Genomic DNA, 26,744 nt, shown 5'->3' with positions numbered 1-26,744 from the left:
AGACCTAAAACGAATTCATCCGAAAATCGGACAGCTCGAGTAACACGAATTGTATAAAAATTGACGTAAACTCGAAAAATATGATGTTGATCGCTAGTAAAAAAGTCCTGAAAAATGTTTGAATTAGAGATGTGGATCGATAATAAACAGACCCGACAGCGATGTGTTCCTGCACCAAACTTTATCTCTTCGTGTACTTTCGTTCGAACGAAACGAATCTAATTGCGCAATCTTTACACCGATATATGATATTAACTCCGCTCGATTCTAATAAATTTAATTTAATGATTTCTTACTTTTCTTCGAAGTAAATAGAATTTAACGCGAATTGTTACGAAGTATCGCATTCTACTCTTTGAGTCTTTCTTTTCCTATAAAATCACAATTACGTGTATCGATTATTTTAAAGCGTATGAAAGGTATAACGAATAACCTAGAAAACTAACTTTGGGTGTAACTACCTACAACGATACATTGTCGGATAACTTTACATCCCAGATGTATCTTTAACAATCGTTATGAAATATCGATCCGTTTTATGCTCCAGTAATTATTGATACGTATATGCACCACAATAAAGTAACAAATTGTTAACTTGTCAGGGTTGCAACACGATAATGTCTCTGGTTTCCATTCCAGAGATCTAAATCTCTCGTTGGTGCTTATTAACGCGACTTAACTGTATATGAGAATCATCGGAGAAAGTTTTAATGAAGTTGGTTCCGTTAAAGTTTGTACCCTACTCAATGATAAACAAATTACATTTCGTCGTTTGTTTCGCTCACTGTCTACGGATTCGTTCAAAGTTTCCCTGATCCCTGTGGGAACACGCCTTTTTCTTCCGGCTAATGAAAGACAAAGTAGAATGCTTTTTTCCTTCTGTTACCATATTTTGTAGATCGTAGCGAAACTCGTTAAACTCAGTTCCGCATCGACCGGACGTTCGTTTCTCCGGCACGAATTGCTGACGACTGATGCACGCATCGAACGAGTAACATTTTTCGTTGTAAAAGGGGCAGAAGGGGTTGTAGTACAATAGATTCGTAACAATCGATAACTATTGCGTAGATATATATTTTACGAAAAAAGTATAGAAAAAGCGAAATATCGTGTATCGAAACGCAGTAGTTTTTAAACATAAATTGAACGTTATCGTTTAGGAGTTACATCGATGAATATCGTGACGTGTGTATACAGTACAAGACCCGTTTGTTTGAATCCGTCGTGAGACAAACAGTTCAGGTAATTTTTCACAGCCGAAAAACACAAGTTTAGAAGCAAATTTAATTTCCTCCTGATGTCAAAGGAAGAGAATTTTTGTTTGTTGTATCTTCAGTTCTGTCTTATAATATGAAATCGTATAAACGATTTTGTCAACCTTTGTTCCAATATTATGAAAAATTTACAAAATTCCGTCGAGATTATAGTCGTTCACGACATCGTATATTTAGATCGGCGCAGTTAATCGACAAAAGTTGGCTTAATCAGTTTTATTACTTCAGTTATTAAAGAACCGAGATGTCACAATCTTACAGTGATTCGGTGAAAATACCACGAGATTACAACAGTTCAAATTGGATGTCTCGATCTCGAGATTGCAAACGCGTTTTAACTTAGTCTCGCAGTGAGTGTGTGGTATCTTGAATATTGGAATTTCAGAAGCACCGAACTACCAAGAATAATAACAATTAGGTACTGGAAAATCTATAAAGAAATTAGCGTTTGCGATGTACGTACCACAGTTTTTGCACCTAATACTTAAACCTGATAATATCGATGCGAGGATTTAAGGTCTACAGGATTTGGTCTTAAAAATCTTAGTTCCCTTCCGCGTGACAAGGATGAATTTAGATCGAAGAAACCTAATGTGACATAGAAATTTCATAAATTTTAGAGTTCATCAAGATTCTACAACTTCTTGGGATCCTTAAGTACTTTATAGTCCCTGAACTTCTCGAAATTTTGATCTTTGGAGTTATTAAAGTTCCATGAATCCTTAAAGTCCAAAGGCCTCCATGGTTTTGAATGTGTTTGTCAAGACTGCTAGAAATTCTACAACATTTGAAATTACTGAAATTTCCATAAAGTTTTGCAATCTTCAGGAGTTTCGTGCCTTTTCGCAAAATATTGACTCATTTACTTACTTGATTACAAAGATTTTCTCAACATAATTTTATTCCTTGCTGGAATTAAACATTTTATATTAATGAATCTTAGAGACTTTTTATAAATTTTATATTATAGACGTTATAAATATTATGTTTCCGCTGCTAAAAGTTTTGATCAGGGCCGCGTGTATCACGCAACGTTCTCTTTTAAATTTACAAATGTCCAAGTTCAAAAACGGATGCATACATTTCTTTTGTCCAGTCATTTAAAAAATAAATTGCTCGAGATAAGCTATAATTATTCATCGATACTCGAGTGCAACGATATCCAAGGAGTTTCCAATGACGACTTAATTTTAACGCAAGTTGTTGTCAAGGGAAGCTCCTTTGTTAGCCTCGGAAAATCCCAAGAAACTAATATCCATGGGGTGCGGCGACATCGTAGACGATCTCGAAGCAGTATCGATTAAGGGGTTAATTAATCGCGGTCGTGGAGCGTCGACAGGATTGCGACACGCCACAAGAAGCACTCGTGGAACGCTCGTGGATTTCATCTCTCGATGTATTTGCGAAATTGTTCAGCGAATTTCGCGCGTAACGTGCGCCAAACCACCAACGAGAGTAATGAAGATACGTTTGAAAAAGTTATAATCAAAAGTTGTTAACTTGTATAAATAACGTTCTAACGAATGTATAGAATGTTATATAACAAATAGATCGGATAAGATTTTTTAAACATCGATGAAACTTTAATCAGTTTCATTTCAGTCTTTTTTTAAGTCAAAAAGTAAGCTACTAACTCGATAGATGTATAGATTGATATAAACGCTGGGGAACGTTTCATCTGAAAATTAAAAAAATGTTAATTAATTCAATTTCTGTTTTTAATAAGCTGAGAAATAAGGAGCTGCGAGAAAATTAAATTAAACGATTAATCAGTGAAGTAACTGAACTTGCAATATCCTTTTTCTATGTAGGTTTTAACGTCGCATCGGTGGGACAATGTTAGCAAAGAGAGAGGGAGAGAAAGAGATTTATTGGCTACGTTTTGATAAATAACGTTATCTTTTTCCGAAAGATGCAAACGCTTGAAATTTGATTTTTATCACAGAGATTTTTACTTAAAGTTCCTTTGGTCTAGTATTTGTTACGGGAGTAATTGTATTTGTGACATTTTAAAAGCGTATTATTTTCCATTTGATCATAGAAACTCGTAATATTTTTCCAGATTGCTTTCTAAGTTTTCTATTTCTATTTCTATTTCTATTTATCCAGATTGTTAATATCTATATCTGAAATAATATTCTAACATATCCTCTTTAATACTTACAATTCGATATTCGACACTTAATCCCAAGCTTTGCTGCGATATCATCAATAGACTTGTAATAAGAATATTGAAATTTAATGACGTTATACGAATGAACGTAAGATCATAATGTGGAACCTGTAGCACTCTTCAGTGCTATAGACTCTATATTTCGCCACTTTTCACAAGAAGCATAACGCGTCCTCGCAAAAGAAAAAGCAGGCATTCAAATGTTCGTTGTTTGAATTCCGATAAATTTCAATTCGTTCGAAGTGAAATTCATTTAATCAGCCCCGTAACGGAGAACTGCAGTTTCACAATAATTGCAAGAATGTATTGATCCACGTATACGCGTATACGTATAGTAAATATTCTATAATCATATAGTTCCCCATTGCTGCGTAATAAAATATTTCCTGCGTTTAAGACGAGCGTTCTTTTTCTTCTCGTCTTATTTCTATCGGAACAAATTATGATCTAGCTGCATGTCAAAATTTGTCATTTTTCATTTCGCCTCAATACTGACATAGAAAATCGATTTATTGACCAACCCAATTAATGAAATTCTGTTTCTCGCGTAACCGTGTAACGTTTCGAAACTCACAGTTCGTTCGTGTCAAGGTTTGACAAATTAAATAGACACGAAAACTTTGAAAAATGGTACGATAGTCGGTATTTTCTAAAAAAAAGTTACAAACTCCTTCGCCCTTTAAATTTATCATTTATTTTTCATTGTAAGAACGAAACGGGACGAAACAGAATTACAAAGAAAATTTACAAAGAAATAATTCAAATTATTATTAATTCAAACTTTCGTTTAAGCTTTCTTCTTTAATTGTTTTTATATTCCGACGTTTCCTCGATATTCATTAGCTTTCGAACGTCATTAATAATGGCAAATTCTGTGCCGATTATCAAAACTAACTTTGAAATAATTCTAAGCAATAATTCGAATTCTCGATATACAATGTTCATCGAACGATTCATTTTCTCTCATAAAATGTTTACGACCACCATTCGATCGAGTCATCGTTCGATAGCCATAACTAACGATCGATGTTTACCAGATTCACCGTCATTGCGTTCACGTATATCGACGAAACCGCAACGGAAATGTAACGGGTTGCCATTTCATTTGCCCAAACCTCTAAAAGCACATTCACCGTCCCTATTATCCAGCAACTTTCTAATAATATTTCCGATATTTCGAAGTGTCGCCAATTCGTCAACGTGGTACGAAGTAAGACAAAGACGCGATTTATCGCTTCGAAAAGCCTTCTTCAGACTGCGAACACTCGTTTCGCAATCTCTGTAGATGTCAATAACAAAATTGCACGTTTTGAGCCGATCGAACGAATTGAACGAAAACGGCGAACGAATTGAACGAAATTTGACGATCATCGATATAAGATCGCGAGAAAAACGATGTCTTACGTAAGCAGATATAATCGATATCTGTTTAAACAGAGTTCCTTTTCGAAATTTGAACTATGTAAATAAGTAAGAAAGAGTGAACCAGTGAACTAAGAGAACAACTACAAATTGCTGTTAAGCTACGAGATAATAACTTGCTTTACAATATATAGAAACCATATGGTTAACTATCTCCTTGCTTTCAGAATTAAGCGGAAGTTATATTGCGGTTTTAACGTACGCGTATGTAGAACAGTTAATCTCTTACTTTATCGCATCGAGTCACCCACTCGCCATAGATTTTTATCCACTGCAGTCTTTGTAATAATGTTTCATTTGAATTGTAACTTTAATCTTAATTTGTAGGATCGAAGATTAGTTCTAATCGACGTACCTACGTTTCAGTTGATGCAATAATTAAGACAGCTTAAGATAATTAAGACTATTCTTGATTTATTACGCTAGATCGAACGATAGCAATGCAACTTTAAATTTACATAAAAAAATCTGCGACACAAGTAGTCCGAATATAACGTTCCTATTCTATTATATGAACATCGTCATTTTTGTACAGCGTGGTCTCGGCAAGTTATTGAAAAGATATCAACCAATGGAAATTATCCTCTCATTCGGCGAGAGAAAATCGAAGCGCTTTTATGAAACAATGTACATGAAAATTATTGAATTTCAAAATTCTTGCCAATCTTTAGTATTACAGTTACATGTATATCATTGCATTCCTATTTTATTTATTATATATTAATTTTATTTGTACCGGTATTCTGAATTAAAATGTCATGCTGGTGTACTTTTAACGTTAAAATCTGTAAAAACATGAAACCTCGTTCCTATTTTTTGAAACGTCAAATTTTATACCGTATACGTATTACTTTTTGATATCCTTCAATTAATAAAATTCTATTCTCACGTAACAAGCACGGATTTTCGTGCGACAAGAAGATTACCCATACAAAAATTCGTGAGATTTCTTTAGTCTTCGTATTTTTCTTTCAGATGCGACGGATCCAGTACGGAAATAAGACACGTAGCTCATCGATAGGAACGCGTTAAAGGATCGGTCGTTGGACGATGACTTAAGTTCGGCGCTCGAGGAACCGCAGCGATCGCAAAGAAGAAAGCAACGATATTGCAAATGGCTGTGGGGCAGAATCGATATCGTGACGCAAAGAACCGTGAAAGTTGCCGAGGTCGAGGTGCTTTCCTCCCCATATCACCGAGCCAATCCAGCGTGTGTCGCTTGGAGATCGATGCGTGCAAAGTTACCGCGAACTAAACGTCCTGAACGCCCTGAAGCCGTTGATCGGGAACACGGACGTGCCAGAAGGAAAACGATGACAATTGCCCTGATTCTCACGCGTCAGTGTTTCGTTTAGACTCTAGAGCCAAGCTGATTTTTTTCCACGCGTATCAACAATGAGCTTCTTTAACTCGTTGCAACAGTACGTGAGCGACAGCGTCGCGAATTTGAGCCTCAGCCCGAAGAGGTTCTCGTTCAGCCGCGAGGACTCCGCGACCAGCGCGTCAGGAAGAAGCGGCTCCACCGGAAGCGTCACGGGCACGACAAACACCAACTCCACCGCGCAGCAATCCACTCCTCATGGCTATCCTAAGGTGAGAAATTCATTTGAAAACTTTATACTGCAAGAAATTGGAGAATAAGAAATTGGAGAACGGAGACCTTGCAGATACAGTGCCTAGAAAAATTATTTTCCAATCAAGCGTTTTGTTATCAGGTAGTACATTTCATTTTCGTGGTTTCGTTTCTACATGGTATGAAATTTAGTATAAGATCTGATTAATTAGTACGTTTAAACGATGTAATAAATACAACGGTGTGCCGATACTTTTTGTAGCCACTGCTTCGGTAAAAAATCTTCTATTGAGATATTTTGAAAAGTTAAAGCTCGTTTCAAAGGTATCAGAGGTTTCGATGAAAGAATACGAAAGAATTATTTTCTGTGATAGATTATGTCTAGGGAAACTAAAACTCACGCAGATTTTTAGAATTCTTATAAGTTGAAATTCTTAAGAGAAATTTCTTGATTGGAATTTTTTTGAAACGAAATTCTTCGCTTTATTGCGCTATATACGTACAGACACAAGCATGTGAATATGAAAATTCAAAATTCTCATAAGAGAATATTCTTGGTTGCATCGTTATATCTACAAAGTTGATACGATCGTATGATATATAATAAACGTTCGATATATGTCAATAATATTGTACCTGACTTTTGTGTGAACTGACCATTCGATAACGATTAAATATTAATCAACCCTAGATAGCATAGTTCTGTAGAGCGATAGAATCACATAACAATTATTCTACAATTAGAATAATAATTATGAGAAAATTTCTTAGCGACTTTATTCGTTTTTCTCGCAATTATTCGAGTTCAAGGAATCTTTAATTTCAGACCATTCTTTGTCACCTTGTATCCTTCAGAGGCAATCGGGTAGATTACATGTTCATCGGTCTGATCGAGCGAGAATCATAAACGTGTCGGGCAGTTGACTTTGTACCTGTACCCTTGTCATCTAATGCGGCCTCGTTGGAAAAACGAGGACGTCAAAACTTTTAATAAGCGCTGTGCTTCCGAATGACCGAGTCAGGTGGAAATATGGTAGAGTGTAATCGAACGGAGAGAGGTTTACTGGCAAACTTTTGCTTTTTTTATGCATTATTCAAATAAACTTGCTCGCGAGGTACGAACCAAATGCGTATTCGTATGTGAAGAAATAATCGCGATGTTAGGGACACGTGGTCTCTTCGCGTAAGGTATAATTGACGACAGTTATGTCAAACTATCAAAGTATAATTCCATTTCACTTATATTTCCAGAGGATCAAACAAAGTCTTTACTAGCACACTGCATCGAAATTTATTACGGTGGCATCATTGTTATTTATGTATACCGATTTCATTTACCGCCTACTTTAACGCTCATCGTTCTCTCTATCTACTTGATTTCTATAACCTTTTTACGCTCTTTTCCCCCTCATATCTTTACCGACGTTATAAAAGAAAAAATATTTGATCACGATACATCGTTTCTCCATTTACCTTTCGTACCTAAATTAATTAATAAATCTTCTTGAATCTCATTAAGATAATTGCAATATTTAATACGCTCTAAAGATAGTCAGATTATAAAATGAAAAATAAGGCACAAACTACTTAGAGAAAGTTAATTTCGCGTCGTGACAATATTTGCTATCTGCAATCTAAATAACGGACTCACTTTACTCGTCCAGAGTACCTTGTACAATATTCCAACATTCAATTTTAAATACTCGTTACATCAAAATTTTACCTTCAATAATATATCCATCCGTCCCATATATAAACTACATTAACCTTTCCACAATATGCAACTATAACGTTTAAACCACCTAATTTCCACTCGATTATCCTTGCCGCACGCAAACCACATCTTTCCCAACTCCATAAACCACATCGTCCACACAAGCTTCATAAAAAGACTCGAGAAACAACCGGGCACGCGATTGTCGCGCAATTCTCTGTTTACTCGTTCCGCTTCGTTCTAAACGTCTCGATGAACATACGAACATATTCTAATCTCGCTTTCGACGAATTTCCGACCCAGTACCTATAAATATAGCGATAAAGAATCTTTCGCAGGCTGTAAATGAATTTTCTCGTAATTTGTTAGCCATCTAAAGCTCAGACTACAGATACATAGTCTGCCTATTTAACGTTTGCAGAATTATCGTCGCTGCAAACGTTGAATCTGTCAGTGCCAAGTCTGAAGCTTCCGTTGTTAAACGGTACACACTTGAACTTCGTTTTTCTCAATATCATCTCCCATTGATATCCAGAAACTAGATAAAGACACATAGAACGACCATCGCATCGACTATCTTGTCCTTGGAGACGGATAAACACAGTTCGCTCGTAATTTCTACGTTAAAGGCAGCCGAGTCGACGACTAATTACACCTCGATCTCTGTTCGCTGATTCAGGTGGTGCCTCCACCGGGAGCGGCGACGAGTTCTCATGGGCGGTCGTTGTCGGCGCGCAGACGGACCCTCGAGTGCACTTCCGCCCCCGGCCTGACAGTGCACCCCGCCGCCGGAAGCGCATCGGGCAGCACGTCGCCCCGCAGGGCTGGCTCTTTTCGAAGGAGCACCGGTTCCGGCGATCGACCGCCTTTGAAGTTCTGCCGGAGGAGACCCTCCTGGCCGGAAGTCGACATACAAGCCACTTCCGGGTAAGTAGACCCTTTCCAATAGATCTGCAAGGTATTTGACGCGATTGGCATGTTTCCGAGGTCTCTTAAAGCGCAGTACTTACCACTCCAATGGATAAACGGTTTTTTCGGAGAATGTTGGAGGAGTTGCGATTGGTAGAAGATCGTGCATGACGAAGGAATCGTAGAGCGGAGAAATGATTTTGCAAGTTCGTTTCAGCACAAGCTTTTATTACGAACAAATGAACGTGAGGATTTTGTTGCTAACGTATACGTTGTTGAATTTAAGGCTTTTTATTGCGAAAGGCAATCTTCGACCTGAATTAGTAATTAGGAGATAGACTTAAACGAACTTAGTTACAGTAATACAATTAGATAATTAAGAGAGAAAAAATGTGTAACATAAGCTTCTCGTTCTCAGTGAAGGTAAAACAGGTTGAACTTCCGCACGTATCTTTCACACGCTTCGGTATACGAACATCCATAGATTTTCTGTTTTTATATTTTACGTTCTTGATGAAAGATTTTTTTTATAAAACGTTAAAAAGACGTTGGTAGATTGTAACGTATGAGCAAACGATAGAAGAATAATATAACGAAGGTATTGCAAAGTGAAATCAAAGTTGCGCGAAGGCTTTGAAGCTTCACTTTACCTTCATTTCCTGTCGTGCCGCGAGAAGATCGACGTGAAATTCCTGTTGATGAAACAGTTTATAATTTCAGCCAGTTAAAAGAAACATTTTAATATTTCATATTAAACAAGCCAGTCGATATTAACTGTCGCGTATGTCGCAATCTTTCATTTTGAAGGCATGGGTAATAGGAGAAACTTTATTAATTTTAACGCGTAGCAATTAATCCCAAGGAAGGATTCGCCAGAGAGCTGTATGCTTCTGTTACAAACTACGTATTGATAGTCTAATCTGCCTGTCCCTAAGTTCTACTAAGCTTTCCAATTAGCCATACTAATCCTGTTTGCCTAAGGTCACTTTAATTAACTGAAATGACGACGAATGGTATACCACATACCTACGCTGCGCAGGAATCCGAAAGCAGAATTCACGAATGATATTTGCCAGTGTTTCAACTTAGTACACGCTGCGATAACGTCAAAATTATTGTTCTCCGCTTTCGAAACGATAAAATCGCTGAACGAAAGTAGATAACGGGAAAGAAACGTTCGTAAATCTCGAGTCTCGTCGATCGTTAAACAAATATGTGTGCAATCGCGACGAAACATTTACACGTTGAAATATCGTCTGTGTAATGGTTAATAAATCCATTTTTATGTGGGATTTTCGCATCGCGGAACCTTCATGAATATTTCACTTGCATATTCATGCACGTACATTGTTGTCCTTATGTTATGGGATTCATTCGCTCCCACGATAATTCCTTTCTTTTTATATGCTTTTGTTCGCATTTATTTTATTCGATCCCCCTTTTTCGCCGGTTACTCGAGAATATGAGTTTTTGTTCGGAGAGGCGTTTCATAGGTGCGATGTTTCGGGATTATCAATTTTTAACGAACGAATCAGCCACCACGATGGCGTCGAGTTCCAACATTCGGCAACAAATATTTGCCGAGCAAATATTTTGATCGGAGCTAGAAACAAATAGACAACAACAGAAAGTTTCTAGGATTAACAAAAAATGTAACGTTCGAGCACGTGGCTAAAAACAATTCGTTTATTCTTCCCTCGCTTTTTTGAAAATGATCACATCACGACGATTTGATCGATCACTTTTAAAAGTATTACGATCTTTGGTAGTTTTATTAAAAATAAGAACGTTGAGTGTCATATTTTTTGCCAGTAATAAATTAAACGATAATTAATCGATAAAAAAGAAAAACACGCATTATTGGGTTTAAAAGGATTAAAATATACATTTGGATTAAAGATTTCATTGAATCGTTGATAATTGAAAGAATCGAAGGTATTTATTTCAGACAATTTTTTCTTCAAGCACGATGTATGTACATAGAAGGAACAACCATAAATAACAACACATGATCACTGGTTTAAACAAAGAGCAAAGAAAAGTAAGGTAAACCACTTTAAGTGAAATAGGACAGCTTATGGTCAAACACACGTATGTCTCTTAACAGCTGACGTACATGTCACCTTAACTTTGCGTAAATCATTCATTCTGACTGTTAGCGAACAGCACGATTCTACAAACGTATAAATTTAAAGAATATTCGGAAATTTGTGTAGTACCCGTCTTAACAGGCAAACGCATTTTCTATTTAGTTAACAATGGACAGTCCCTAAGAACAAATTATCGGGCTATCGTTTGACAGAAAAGTATCGACGTTACCCGTCCACCAGTTTTTAACGATATATATATACGTGAGATTTTATGCGATAACTACGAAGAACGAATTAATTGGTAGAACGTAGAGGAGGAAGAGTGGCAAAGGAGAATCAAATCCAATCATCGATTTCGATGACAAGTGGACAATGTGCACGAGAGATTTTAATGAGTTCCGAGGAAGCAGATGGGGCATCTTCGAGATCGAGCATCGAACGTCGATGAAATCAAGTTCCTAAAGAGCTATCGCGTCCTAATCGTGTGTAATCGAACGTTTATAATCGAGCTTGTTGGAGAGCAATTTACGATTTGTACGAGAAAGCGAGCTATCGATGAAGATATTTTAATAAGGACAAAATTTAAAAATAAGGACAAGAAGGACGCGTTTGCGGTATTTTAAATATTAGACGAACGTATTTGATCGTCCGATGTGTCGTATAATATGCGATCTGTTTGCTATCAAAAGCTTGAAATTTATTTAAATGTATTTACTTTCTATTTTCTAAGGATAAAATGTAATTAAAACTTTTAGTAGGAAAATATTTGTATCGAACTATGCTGTTTAATATCTTTCTTTTTTATCGCAAAATATCTTTTTACCTCTTAAAGTCGATCGAAGGATAGTATTTTTTTTTTTATTAATTTTAAGTATTATCGCTTTTTCTAATAAACGATCTATGTACACGAGCTAGGAAATTCTTAAATTGCGTACAACAAAGTTACTGGGCTATTTAAATAATTTATACTCGATAAACTTCCGCCGATTAGAGTATAGTCGAAGGTAACTAGGTTACTTTCGAGTGCCCGAAGCTTCAGTTTACTCGATATATCTCTCTATCGCGGGATCATAATCCGTGAATTCAAAGCTTCCCGATGCTCGATTTAATTCTAAAATATCTGACATCTCGAAGAAGATTTCATACCATTTCGAAAACATCATTGCTGCACCTGCTACCAAAATCTCGAACTTTATTCCGAATGCATCAATTATTTCATGAAATTTCTGAAATTTTCACCTTTTGACAACACATATTCTAATTTTAATAATTATCGCTACATTAAAATATTAAAAATATCGAAAAGATATAATAATTATATTTCACAGTATTTATATAATGCATTATCATATTTGTAGTAATAACAATAATAATAAGTGTCGAACACTACTACGAATAGACGAAAAAATCTGATTTATTTGAAATTTACGAACAAAAATTCGAAATTAAATTCCCACATCACAAATCACTGGAAAAGTGACATTAATACACGACCCTAAAGAGAATTAATGCACAGTCGAACAATCCTATACTGTAGGAGAAAGATCTCCATTAAATTCTTAAATAAATGTACACCATCGTTCGTATGATTTATGGGTTTCTCTCACGCAACGATTGATCGCAAGTAAAACACAAAACGAAAATTCAAGATTTCTATCGCGTATTTTCGGTTCTGTGCTCGCACAAACCTTACCACGGAGTATCTAAATGTACTGCTTCAAGCCATTTTACTTACCTGTTTCAATTCTTCAGAATCGAAGTTACAATTGCTTTGTTCGTAAAAATCGCGGGTAATTAGATTCGTTCACTTTCATCTGGAACGAAAGAACGTACATCCTAATTGTAAACTAATAGTCGTAGTTGTAAACCAATTGTTTGGTATATACAATTATATAATAATCAAATTACATCGACTAGACTGCGAGATAGAAATAAAACTTAAACCTCGTTAGAGTTGAAACGATAGATGTCGTAATTACCGGTGGAAGATTTCCGATAAAACTAAAAGACGAAATTCCGTTAATTCTGGTACGTCATTTACGCCGGAGACTTTCAACTTTTTCATCGTCATTCGTCATTTTCGTCTAGAGATTTCATCGCCTTTAGAAATTTTCGTAGATTTGATAAATTTGTTTATTTGTACACTCTTTCACCTCCATTTTTCTTCGATCACTGTTTAATCGACATTCGCCATCGTAACTCTATTTTTCGACAGCTCTAATTTGAAGGTTCGAGTAAAATATTCTAGCAGATATAATCTTTTTCACTGCATTCGACGTAATAATTTACATCTTTTCTCGCTAAGAAAAAAGGGAAAATAAAGACTCGTTTCATCCTTTAGGTATCATGACACAAATACTTCGCTTTATTATTTCATCGTATTACGTACGTCCTGTAATATCTGTAAAAATCCGCGATGTAATAACTATAGCAGGATAAACAACAAAATGAGGTGAAATCTAATAAAACGATACACAGGTTTCTAACTTTCGGATCGCGTAGAATTATTGAGAAGTAACTCGATTAGGGGATTGCTTTCGAAGTAACAGAAACAAAGAATGACAGGCGAGCTACTCCGCGTTTCTCCGCGTTTCCCGTAAAAACAGAGGAAGGAAGTTGAAAAACGCCGAAGAAGATTCTTTGTGCGACTGATTCGCCTCGATGTACAACCGTAACGGCAAAGTCGAGAGGACACGTCGCTGGTCGAAGTCCTGCCAGTCCTGGGTTACATGAAATATTTCTGGAGAGAACGCGCCGGTATGCACTTTCGTCCTTGCGATGTTCGAGATGCGTATCCAACGAGGACTGGCGGCCATTCGACCGATGCAAATATAGAGAAATTCGCGATGTCTGTCGAAACTGGGCAACATACAACGTCGCCGTGGAATAAAACTTGAAATTGCAATATGAATTTCGATAAAACGAAAGTTTGCCTGACCTGTACTTTTCGACGGGGTTTACCGAATTTGCATACGAAAACAGTTATAGAGGCGAGGGAATAGGTGATTTTTATTTTTGTTATTATTATGGCAAGCGTCTGTGCAAAAGAATATTAAGCTTAATAACGTGCAAGATAAGTTTAATATTTTCTTTGTATCACCAGTTAGTAACTTTTTATTAGAGTTTTCTGCTGTGATTTCAAAAAATATTCAAAGTAGGATAATGTTTCTTTTCTCTACGTAATTGGACATTGGTATTTATGTTCCATTAAAGACAACAGAGCGAGTGTTTCCCCTTACTTACAAAGGCGTTCAATAAAACATTGAATTTTGTTTCGAAGGATGAGCAAACATTGGAACGTTCTGACATATCGTTGATTTTCATTATTAGATAAACTATTTCCGCTTTCCTCTTAATCACGACAATACAGCCTTAGACGTTTGACCGAGATATCAATCTGACCGTTAATACCTAAAAATACGGCGAAGTCACGTCAACTAACGCAAACCTCATCTACAAACAAGAACCAAATAATAAGTCCCCAACAGAAGGTTGGAAGTAAACTAACAAGAAATAAAAAGAGATAGGAAAAGGTCAATTATACGCTTCGAGCGAAACTTTCGAATTATCCCCTACGAATCCTCGTGCAATCTTGTTGATTTCTTAATTAAACCGAAGGGCAAATTGGAACGCAGCTGAGCGAGCAACGAGACGACGATCGTCGAACCGATACAAGAGACGACAACGTCTCTATCGTCTTCGTCGCTGGTAGCTTTGTTTTCTCGTTAGCAAAGATTTCTCCCCGTCTCTTCCACGTTGTATTTACCATTTCGATGTCGACATTGTCGCTGCCGAGCAGACGTTTGATTTATCAGTGGCCGCGTTGTTCGCGATTTCATCGACGACAGCGTCGCCATCGATGGCTTCCGGCGGATTTCGAAAGAAATATCGAGAGCCTGCTCACGATTCCAATTTATTCCGCCGATATTGGCTTCATCGCCGCCTGTCAGACTGCATCAAAGCAGCTTCTGTGCCATCGAGCACGGTAAATACCTGTTACGCGTGTTCTCTTTCTCTCTCACACTCTCTCTCTCTCTCTCTCTTTTTCTCCTGGTACAATGAGAATTTTCTTCACGAGGGACACTCGGGACTTCGATGAGCCGTAGAATGTCGCAAAAAGTTCCGAACGCGACTTTGATCAGTGGAGAGCGGACAGCGAGGTTCGAAAGGAAACTCGTTAATTTCTCCAGTTTGCTGGTCGTTGTGCAATCGTCCTCGAGTTTTCTGGAAAACAGAAGAGATAGAGTTAACCTGCGACGTAAGATCTACCTGGAAGAGATTCTCGTCATAGTAGAGCAGTTGTTAATTTGCGATCGAATATCCATAGCATCGTTGCGTGGATCGTATTCTTCGTTCGGTTTATTCGATTCTTCTCTTCTCTCTTCTCCCTCCTCTTTTTTTATCAACGTATAGTCAAGAGGAAAATTCTTGAAGTTATGTTAGTTACGTCGATGAAAATTTGAGGTACAGTAATATACAGATAGATCTCTGTGTGACGTATACGATAATCGAAAATTATATTATGTATTACAGTTTGTCGTGTAAACTTTGGAATATTTGACGCGCATATTGGATGCACGCTCAATAATCTCTAGCTGAAACCGGGTTTCTAAAGAATTAATTTTATGTAAATAACCAAGGTATCGTGTTTCGTTGAAAACGTGAAATTCTTGCGAGATATTATTAATATCACATCTCCTTCAAAGACCCATTTATCGCGCGTTCAAGCTTTTCAAATAGAGAAATTTCATTTTAAAGTGATCAATGAGAAGACGAAACTAAACCAGTAGCTACATAACAAGAAAACTGATCGACGGAACAAACGAAACGAAAGTAATCACGATACAAAGTAGCATTAAAGTAGCTTCAAACAATTTGTTTCGTTCGTATTTAATCGAAGAAACATTTTTTACTCGTATTATTCACACCAGCAAATTCGAGTAATAATATAAATTTTAAATAACATCGAGATAACTTCAAATTGTACAAAAAGTTTTATTTCTTGTTATCATTTACGGTATAAAATTTGCCAATCTCTTTAATCATTTGAACTACTTTATCCAGCGAAGATAAATTTATTCGGATGTATTATCATTCACATTCCACAATTTTGTGAGTCTTCTGCTCCCCCAAAAATTTTAACTATTTTATCCAACGAAGATTTCGTTTCACGAACCGATTAGAACGGAAACCGACGGTTCTACTTATCGAACAAACACTTCGAGAGCCCTGTAAACAACGAAATATCAGACGTTGGTTTACGGTTAACTACGTGTTGCGAATTCTTGCGCGAAACGCTGTACACGCGAATGGTCATATACGGTTCGATTAGGCTCGAAGGAAAGTGGCAGCCAATTCGAGACGCCGAGTTTCAACCCCTTGATTCGATGACAAGGACGAGTTTGGAATTCCGGATATTCCATGGGATATTTTCGAGGGGTTCTTCGCTTACAACCTGAATGATTGTCGTAAACGCGAAAGACATACTTCTTGTCAGCTTATTTCTGTTTATGTTTGCATGTCTAACCAAGATGACGTGTCGAAAAATTGTTAAAATATCGTAGTAGTTTTCCTCTGTTGAAACTTGTTGACGAGATAAGCTTATAACATACAGCTTTCTTCCAACTTTTATCGTACAATTGTCACGCGTTTATCGTTTCCTAATGTTTACACGTTTTATCATATGCTGTCATCGTACAATTAAGGGAATTTGCTGTAAATTTACAAAATCTTTACGAATACGCACAGTAATGTGTTTCGAGCAGATTTCTTCATTCAAGTTCAAGATTATCCACAGTCCCCTCGAATTAAAAATTTCGTTACTCCTTCCTCCTCAACTCCTCAATTATAATTTGTAATATTTTCTACACGCGTACAATTTGATATATAAATAAAGTTTATATAAATATATATCATATCATATTACATAAATATAGACATAAACATAAATATAATACGAATTGTTACAATAATTTCTCGGTTGGGAGTCGGTATACGTACAACTCCCACCGAAATTTTTCTAAATCAAAGATTTTTTCATTTGTATATCTTCTCCACTAAATTTCTCCATTCCTTTGAAAAAAAGAAGAAAAAACAACCGAAGAAAATACAAATCCCATAAGGAATTTGTAATATCTATCTCTCACCGTCTCTGACCTTTTAAATCACAAACGGGGCACGTTAGATTTTCCATGAAATCTTGGTTAACCAAGTCGATCCCCTAGCGAGCCTCGAACGCTATCAGTACTTTGCGCAGCGTTAAACCGCAAGAGTAATGCGTTTACTTTGTCTCCGTGAATTAGCGCTACTGGTAGAACGTTGTACGGTGTACGGGTGTTCGTGCATTGAGATCGGACGTAAGGATTTCCCCCGTTACTTATCCTTAATGGAGGATGTCTTAGTGGCCACGGAAGCATCACGGAGAATGCGTTCGGGCCATCGTAAAAGGCTCGCGATCCGTTAGTGCTGCGGATAATAGCTGTAAGGGCACCAGGTGTGGTTCAATAATAACCCCGATGACGACGATCAACGTAGACGTATATAAATGTGATGATCGGCTATGGACGTAGTCTACCACGTGCCACGTTATTTTTAAGTTTTATTTGAAAGAGAACCGGTTATAAATGTTTACTGCATGACAATAATAGAACTTGTATCATAGAACGGACAAAATGAAAAATGTCTAATTTTTCATAGACCGTATGGAAGTACGATGACGAATACTTAGAGATTTCAGTGATTCATTGTAAAATACATGGTTAAAAGTTTATTTTTCTCACGATCTGTTATTACTCTGGAAAAATAGCGTTATGGGCACCAGATGTGGCGCAGTAAAACACTCGATGACGACAGTCAACGTAGACATAAATGTAACGATGGATGATGGACGCGTCTGCCGTTTGTTACGTTATTTCTAATTTTTATGCCAGAGAAAAGAGGTTTTTTCATTTTTACAGCGTGGCAATTCGACGATGGAATTCCGAGAGTAATCAGAACAGCCAATTTGTAATTTTTCATTGAAATTTTAATAACGAATGCTACGAGATTCGAACGATTCATTGTAAAATGAATAGCTGAAAACTTGTTTCTCGCTGTACACCGTGTAATTTTCTATATGTCATTTTAATTTATTTTTGTTGTACCGTTTTGTCGTTCTACCGCTGAACAAATTGACCTTGTTAAACGCGCGACAAGGGAGAGAAGATACGTGGAGACAACATCGAGGTTTAGAGTCAGAGTGGGAAAATGAATGCTTTAAGAATGAATACGATAAGAATTATTTAGGGTGTCACGAGGGGACGAGGTTTTAGGGAAACGCAGGTTGTTGACACGAAATAGTAGTGGTTGAAGTTGGAAAGTAACAATTCCTTTCGAGCGTTCATTTGTTCTGTTAAAATGAATGCATAAAATATTCAGCGCAATCGTAAATAAATATCTTCTACGTGACAAAATGTTGTAATTTTTAAATGACGCGTCTTTTAAATTCCATGTTTACGACAATTATATTATACTATTGAGATATATATAATTTTATGTGCTACACTAGATTAGCTGCGTAGTAGTGATACTTGTATGTGAATATCAGTGTATGGGAGTACGTGTGTGCGCGGCGTCCCGAAAACAAAGGAATGTAAACTGTTCAGTTAACAGTCTGGTATGGAAGAAGGTGAGACGCGTGCAAGTGTGTATCGATGAATATCTTTGAAATCGCTTATTCAATAAGTATATAACTATTCTAATATGAATTCTAAGTGTAAATTTAGTGTTCCTATACCATTATTTCGGCTATTAAGATACAAAATTCTCAACATATACATATATAATATTATATATTACATATAGTACATATCTATAATATAATTATTATAAATATCTAATTTCAAAATGGCACGTCTTTTAAATTCAAACATTTTGTCATGTACTATATATATGTAGTGTACAATAATTACAATTGCGTTACATAAAATATTTTCATTTAACACTGTGTATCTGACAATAGAATACAAAAAATAATCTATCTACCTATCAAACATACAGATTGCACGTTCGTAAAAATTTGGGGGAATTAGATTATAAGATACATATTTCAGTTAAGAATTCCGGAGAAGCTCATCGATCCTTTTCTGTCGGAAAATACAATACAATTTCGAGTAACTTGTTCGTAAGCTACCACCAGCATACATCAACGATACTCTAAGCAGAAAACACTCCACTTGAGAAGAAATTGGACAAGTTGGAACGTCCAAGGAGGATGGATACTTCAATCATCGGGGTGATGAAAGAATCGAAAGAATTTCACATCTGCACGAAATTTTATAAGACGCGCTGTCTTCTCTGTAACTTCTAAATTATTTAATATTCATTACGAAACTCGAATATCGCATCTACACCATTATTTCGCGATACAAAGTAAGAAGAAACGGAAGATACGCGTATTAAGATATTCGAATGACATTTTTCATTATCTGTGGTTCCACTAAGTCTTCGATATAAATCCCTTTTTATAAGCTCTTTCGTTTATCACGGCATTACGTTCTTTGTTTCAGACCTTGCTAATAAAAGGTGAATAGTAGCGAAAGAAAGTAATTTTACATGAACAGTAACAGTTATGTCATTACATTTTACATTGCGAATAATACAGTAAGGATATAGTATTTTAAAGTGGCACGGTTTAGGATTCGAGAGAGATTTCATGTGAAAAGCTCTTTTTCGAAAGAAACTTCACCTGAAAAGAACTTACTTGGTGAAATCGCCGCCAGGGGAGCAAGTTATCTCTAGGAGGTGATAAATTCTCGAAAGTGCATCAAGTATCGCCATGTCAATGCGAGAGAACAATCTACAGTTCGAAAAGAACGTCTGTCTGGATAAGTATTGCACAATAATTGTACAACGTATAGTATCAAAGCGGAAACAAGATAATTACGCATCTCTGTTATCCAAAAAAATTATTTAGACTATTTTAAATCAATTATTCAGAAAGGAACGGCAAACTTTTTTAAGTAAATTAGATATTATACCCTGGAAAAACTTAAAATGGTAAAAGTATACGAGAATATTTTGTGTTCCAATTTGTCCGCCCATTACGATATTTTTACTAAAATCTGAAATGTAATGGAACAAAAAAGCGACTAGAGTATGCATTGGCAGCATGAAAGTCAGAAATAAAAGGAAATAACAGAGAGACAGTTGCGGTTGGCGATACAAAAGAGTAATAAAGAGGAATAAAAAAGAACAACTTCCAGTTTGCAAATAAATTTTGAATAAAAATGTCTCTAAAATCGCAACAACGTAGCAGAAAGTAACATTTCGCCGCAGAGATCGCGCTGTAGGAAGCAAACAAGGAACGACAGCTATAGCAAATCAAGCGAATCGCTCGAGGATGTAATTTCTCGCTCAAACAACGAACCGTATTCAGTTTCTCGTTAGAAATCCGTGCTAAGAATCTCGTCTTACGCGCGAAGACGTCAGATACTCGTAGCCAAAGAGATTGCCGCTACATCACTCACGATATCTTCTCGCAAAATCTCGAGTCTAACTCAAATTTGACTTTAATCGAACCGAGATATTATGCTACAGCATTTAATCATTAATTATGCGTTATAGAAAGTTATAACGTAACAAAAATGATTTTTAAGAGAAAAGAAGCGAGAAAAAAGCAGCAACGAAAGACAAAGAACGTGAAAAAGAAAAAGGAAAGAATAGGAAGGGGAAAAGGATGGAAAAAAGAAAGAGGAAACAAGATTAAAATAAAGAAATGGAAAGGGTGGAAGAAACGGAAGAGAAGATGGCGAGAAAGTAATTAGATCAATTACGTCTAGTAAGTGCTGGAAATATTAATTAACCTTGTAAATATTTCTTTTATAATATCACGTTGATCTACCAGAATCTTTTTCCTTTCCTTTCCTCATTGATTATTTACAATTACATCAACCGCTATATTACATTATCGTTAATAATTAAATTTATATCATCACCGTTGAATTTTGTAATTTTTGTAAAAAGATTAATTTATTTTACAAACAATATATAATTTTATATGCATATTTTATTACTGAAGCACAGTTTATTACTGAAATTCGCCCAATGAAAATTCTTCAGTATTGCGTATACGTATACCTAACGTGTAAAGCTAACTTGGAATGCATCAATTCTCTGTAAAAGGAAGATACAGCTCCCGTCATTGAGCGAATGCGGCGTTTCCTTAGACAAATTGGAAATGTAACCGACGTCATTAGGTTCCCACCGCGAAATTCGACTGGTGTTCGTTGTTACACAGTTGGGAAATAGTGTCGGATACTGAAAGGGACGAATTAAGTGAGCTAGTTAATTCTAAAACGAAACGAAGCTTAACAAGAAATTCTCGTTTCTCAATGGTTCTCCGAGCATTGTCTTTCGAGACAGAGAAATTGCTTGCCGCAGATTTTTGAGAGGATTTTAAAGATTTTAATTATAAACAGGCGTATTTATATACATGCTGCAAGTTTATGCTAGGTGTAATTCTTGTCATCCAAAATAATACAATCTCGTATTTAGATTAGAAGGATAATAAAGGAAGTAATTATTTTGTAAACATTGTTTGAAGGTTATTGCAAAATATTCATAATGTCGGAAGAACGAAGTATAGTATTATAAAAATTCCCTTTAAATTCAAATAAAAACTCAGAAATATTCATTTAAAAGGTAAAATAATTTAGAATATAAATAACTGAGAAGTTTCCAAACGTAAATACGAAGATACACCTTGAAATACCTTTACTGTATACGCCAGCAATTAAAATAATACTCCTCGATAGGTTCGAAAGATGTTTAAAAATATTCGAGAGCAGAAATTCCACGATAAGGGACGTTGAATCGCTGAAGGATATTTCAGGAATCTTTTGCAGAAACTGAAATAAAGCTAAGCGAGGAAAGTTCCGTCGGCAGTATAAATATTTAAAATACGTATCTTTCAAGATGAAAGAATGAAAATTTAATTATTGGAAAGCTTCCATCGTAATTAACTATAAATTAAATATGTCGTTCCAAAATTTAATTTGTCAGCCACGAAGCCGTAATTAAGTTCGATATGTTTCGCATTAATTTTAGATTTATCCGAATAACAATCTCTCAGTACAGTAAACTCAAAAAACTAACAAACTTCATTGCAGAGACAGATGCTTACATCACGATAAATTTTAATTAAATTTAGATTATATTCTGATCGCGATGAAAAGTTATATAGCGATAAATAGTCTCTGCATCCAAGTCAGTATTTTTATGCATACAGTTAAAAGAATATAATCACTATAATATTTTAGATATGCTATATATATTTCTGTATGTACTTTTCTTGCATTTTTCTAACAATTTAAATTTCTTAGAATTCCGTAACCATTTTATTTGCGATTCGTACGATATAAAATACTCAAAACCACGAGGTATCGCTTCGAAATTTAAAAATATATATATTAGCTGACATTTTAACAAGTTGAGTTTCATGGAAGCTTTACCATCGTACAATTTTGAGCGTTTGTATATTTTAAAAGCGTTCTGGGTCAAACGAGAGACCAAAAAACATTTCTAAAAGCAGAATGAGTCTGGAAGCGATTCAATGCCGGCTGCGTTAGTTCCGCGACAAATACCGGGACCTTCGAATAAAGATCGAATTTGCCGATTTAACGACGTTCCTTCGTCGTCTTCGCATCTTTTCCGCGAAGAGAAATTGCTAACAACAATACAAGTTCTCTTTAAACTGTCCGCGTGAGTCGATCTCGGGGACGAAAAGGAAGCGCTTTTAAACGGAAATTGCTTTACCGTCGAGTATCATTGGACGAAGTAGATTCACCAACGAGCTTTCGTTGTACGTGAAATTTTTAATGTCGCTTCTGTTATGCCATTTGTTTTTCATCCATGCACTTTTGCATGGGAATAAGCCATTCGCTTTATCATGTCGCAACTCCGAGATTTTCTACTGCTTCTTTTGGTTCGTTATTCGAAGCCTTGAGAACTCATGGAAAATATTGTAAGTTCGTACATCGCCATGATCTTTGAATATTTTATGTCGGAAGAACGTAATTCTGTCGTAATATTATATAACTACTATAGTATTAATTATAATCTTAAACGACGTGGGGCATTAATAATGTCATCTTGCTAACTCCCTATGGCCTACAAATTATCTTCGATGTACTAAAATGACTCCGATGTAACCTACAAGTGACTTAAGTGGCGATTGCTCGACCTCGATGACTCTTTATGATCTTCAAATAACTCTGAGTAGCAGTCATACGATGTCGATGACTTGTCAGGACTTTCGGGTAATCTCGAATACCAATGTCATAACCTGAACGATCCTTTGTGACATAAAAATGACCTTGAATCTCAATGAAACAATCTGAACGACATGTTGTGGTTTTCGAGTGACTCTCAATCCCTGTGACAGGACCTCGTCGATTTTGCACGATCTTCGACCGATCTTGAGTTAAACTGGCTTAATCGTAACGATCTCTAGTGACTTTCAAATGATCTTGAATGCCAGTGGCATAACCTCGAGGACTCTCTCCGTAATGTTCAAGGGACCTTGCATCCCAGTGATGCGATATCAGCGCTTATGACGTTGTTTAAAATTGAATAACAGCAGTTCAACGTATCTTACACGAAGGTAATCCTGAATACGTCAATGATAAAAAGAAGATTGTGAATGCTTCTTCTTTGTTCCTCTCTTCGTTTATCCGCTAATTACGGCAAGAGCACGCTGCGCTGAAATTATCGAATATGAAATCAGGTTACCTATTGCATTAAATATTATGTGTCCTATTTATCGAATATGAACGAGAGGTCGCAGCCGCAATCCTGTGTGCTTTATGTTGGAATTATTCGACACAAAGACATTTCGATAATAAAAGTCGAGAGGGGAGATAATACGATATGTGCGAGTGATAAAATGAGATTCCATTATTCGAACTTTGCTACACTTCCCAACAGATACGTAGAAATACAGAAGGAATGGAAGTCAGTGGTATATTCGTATATTTTTTAGAACGTTTAAAGAATGTAATTTTGATCGAGTTTTCATAAAAATTCTAATATTTGTGACGTCGTAATTTAAGTGCGTTATTCAATGAGCTTGTTATCTCTTAAACCGAGTCTCTTTTATTTTTCATTTGAATGTTAATTAAATTTAAAAAGATAATTTCGGAGGAGCCTTCACGGAGATCTTAACGAAGTCACGTACTGAATTTTATAAGTCTTAGCAGAGCTGATTACGAAGAATCTGTTAGGTTCAGCGATGAGCACGAAAAATGTCGAGTTAAGTGCTAGTCTTTGTAAGATTGAATTTCAAATATTCGATACAGTTTCTAAAAGATCTGTTTTCTGATCATCAGATTATGCGTATAAATATCTTATTCGTCATTGTAAAAGTTGTATATATAATTCTTTATTATTTGTGCATCTTAATGAATCAAAAAAGGATTAAAAGAAAGGAATTAATAGGAAATAAAGATAGGAAAGAAGACGAAATGAGTAATGGTAATAAAATAGTCTATCTTTAAATATTATTATATAATTTTTACATTGATGTTATTAGTATACTTCTGAACATTATTAGGCAACATAATTTATCTCTACCATGATGATAGAAGCTTCACAGATTTTCATAAAAGTTTTAACCACTCGCGATACGTTTACACCTAACGAACTATGTGTTCCCTGAGACGACAAACCGCGTAAATACGAAGTTTATGATTAACGAGTTCGTCGAAACGCTTTGTTAATCGTTTTCTAAGTATGTCTGGATACGGATACGGTCGTCCCGTTATTTGTCAACATTAACTAATAGCCCGATCGGTCCCAAAGGAAGTCACCGATGATATTTCACTAGTACTCCATTTACATTACGTGTTCGACATCGAAGCAAGCACACCGAAGGTCGAGTGCCGACCAAAGGCGACCACTATTCCTTTGACACTTGACGCGAGATAATTATCCATATCGTAAGAAGTTCGATTCATAATGAATTAATAATTGTTACGTGTCATTTGGATGGCTCGATGGAGAATTTATCGTTGCATTAAATAGCTTGACCGATTAAAATCATCGAAACGAGTGAACGCAATTTAAAGCATACCTTGTTGACTTATACTACTTTCGTTTTATACATTCTGGTAGATCGTCTTATAATCGCTTCTTTTTATATTTCAATTCATTAATAAACCAGAGAAGGCATACATATAGCGTATGAATTCCAAACTTCGATCGAATGTTTAATCAGTCGGTGAAGTATATTTGTATATTTATCTCGTTGTGATCAACGTAGAATCTACAAGCGAGTACTTGGCAAGTGCTTAAATAATAAATTCAAGTGGTTTAATCGAAAACAAAACGTTTTGGTTCGTTCGTTAAGCACTTGGATCTGTAGCAGTTCGTTAATCAAACTCCTTATGTATATTATGTTATTTATTATATTTAAACTCCTATATGTATATTATACTTTTAAAACTACAAACTGAATTATCTTCCGGATAGAATACGAATTTTTATTCTCCCGTAAGACTGTACATTTTCTCATCCAAAGTAAACAATCGTTGAATATTAATCGCTAAAAAATAACCGCGAATAAACAATCCAAGGTAATACACTTTGTTTCGTAAAAATTTCTTTCCGCACACTCGCATCATTTTTGCTACGATGCTTCTGGCGACAGGTGTAATCAATTTTTACGATGAGAATCTATTTCGTCGGTTTATTTGGTGGGTTTTCCGAAGGATCTCCATCGGCCCTCGTCTCGCTATCGTTGTCCTATCTTCGCAGTCGGAGGTTGGCAAGTGGCCAAGGCAATATCGGTTCCCTGCTAATTTGCAATTAAGGCCACGACGTGTTGCGAATTCTGCTACGATGTACGGGCGCGATTCGGCCCTGTCCATTCGACCCTCTTCCTGACGGTAATACGTGTCGTAGCGCCATTATATCATTTGCGTGGAAAAATTCACCCGAAGGATATCGCGCGGCTATCTCAAATCCTTCCTTGCCTTTTCACTTACGCTTTCCCAGTTTACATTAAGCTAATTTGTTTTCCTTTGTGCTCGATCTTTCATCGTTTCTCTCTCTCTTTTTCAGAAATTATCATGAATTTCTTATATGTAAATATTTCTGTACAATTTTCGATACGAATCTGAACAAATGAAATCAAGATTCTACATAACTGATGACTCGTTACTTGTTCTACGTTTACGATTAATTATTTCGTTAAGAAGCTTACGAAATAATTGGCAATTTATTTCTGCTGTGTAGTTTAAGCGATTTATTATTAGGAGCTGTTTGATCTTATTTATTTCCGTTGGCAGGCACATGTGTGCAGGTTGGTGCATAAATTTTATGTATATTGGTACCGGAGGGAGTGAATCTTTACGATTTAATGGTCGTAAATCACAGAAATGGTAGGTAAATGGATACATAGTATATAATATGTATACTTACTGGGTTATGAGAAAACTGAAACATTCAAATAATTCAATTCAACGAAAGTGTAAGGTACTCGGTTTGTAATAATACTTCAATCCAAATTACGGTGTGTGATTTTTGATCGCTTATTTTATCGACAACTTTAATA

The 26,744-nt window shown here is 36.0% G+C and overlaps 1 protein-coding gene across 3 annotated transcripts in view; it reads left to right on the top strand.

The window, feature by feature from the left end:
* LOC126868540 (BAI1-associated protein 3) overlaps positions 1-26,744 on the top strand; it is a 123,719-nt gene that overhangs the window by 40,330 nt on the left and 56,645 nt on the right. For all 3 annotated transcript variants that reach the window (XM_050626169.1, XM_050624523.1, XM_050625309.1), the window contains exons 2-3: positions 5,845-6,462; positions 8,836-9,083. In XM_050626169.1, the coding sequence (XP_050482126.1) occupies positions 6,265-6,462; positions 8,836-9,083 (446 nt within the window). In that variant the 5' untranslated portion in view covers positions 5,845-6,264. The remainder of the gene's footprint in view (positions 1-5,844; positions 6,463-8,835; positions 9,084-26,744) is intronic.

This window comes from Bombus huntii, chromosome 1 (genome assembly GCF_024542735.1).
Source record: "Bombus huntii isolate Logan2020A chromosome 1, iyBomHunt1.1, whole genome shotgun sequence".
Classification (NCBI taxonomy): domain Eukaryota; kingdom Metazoa; phylum Arthropoda; class Insecta; order Hymenoptera; family Apidae; genus Bombus; species Bombus huntii.
Note: the sequence above shows the minus strand (reverse complement) of the source record. Positions and strands in the feature narration are given on the sequence as shown.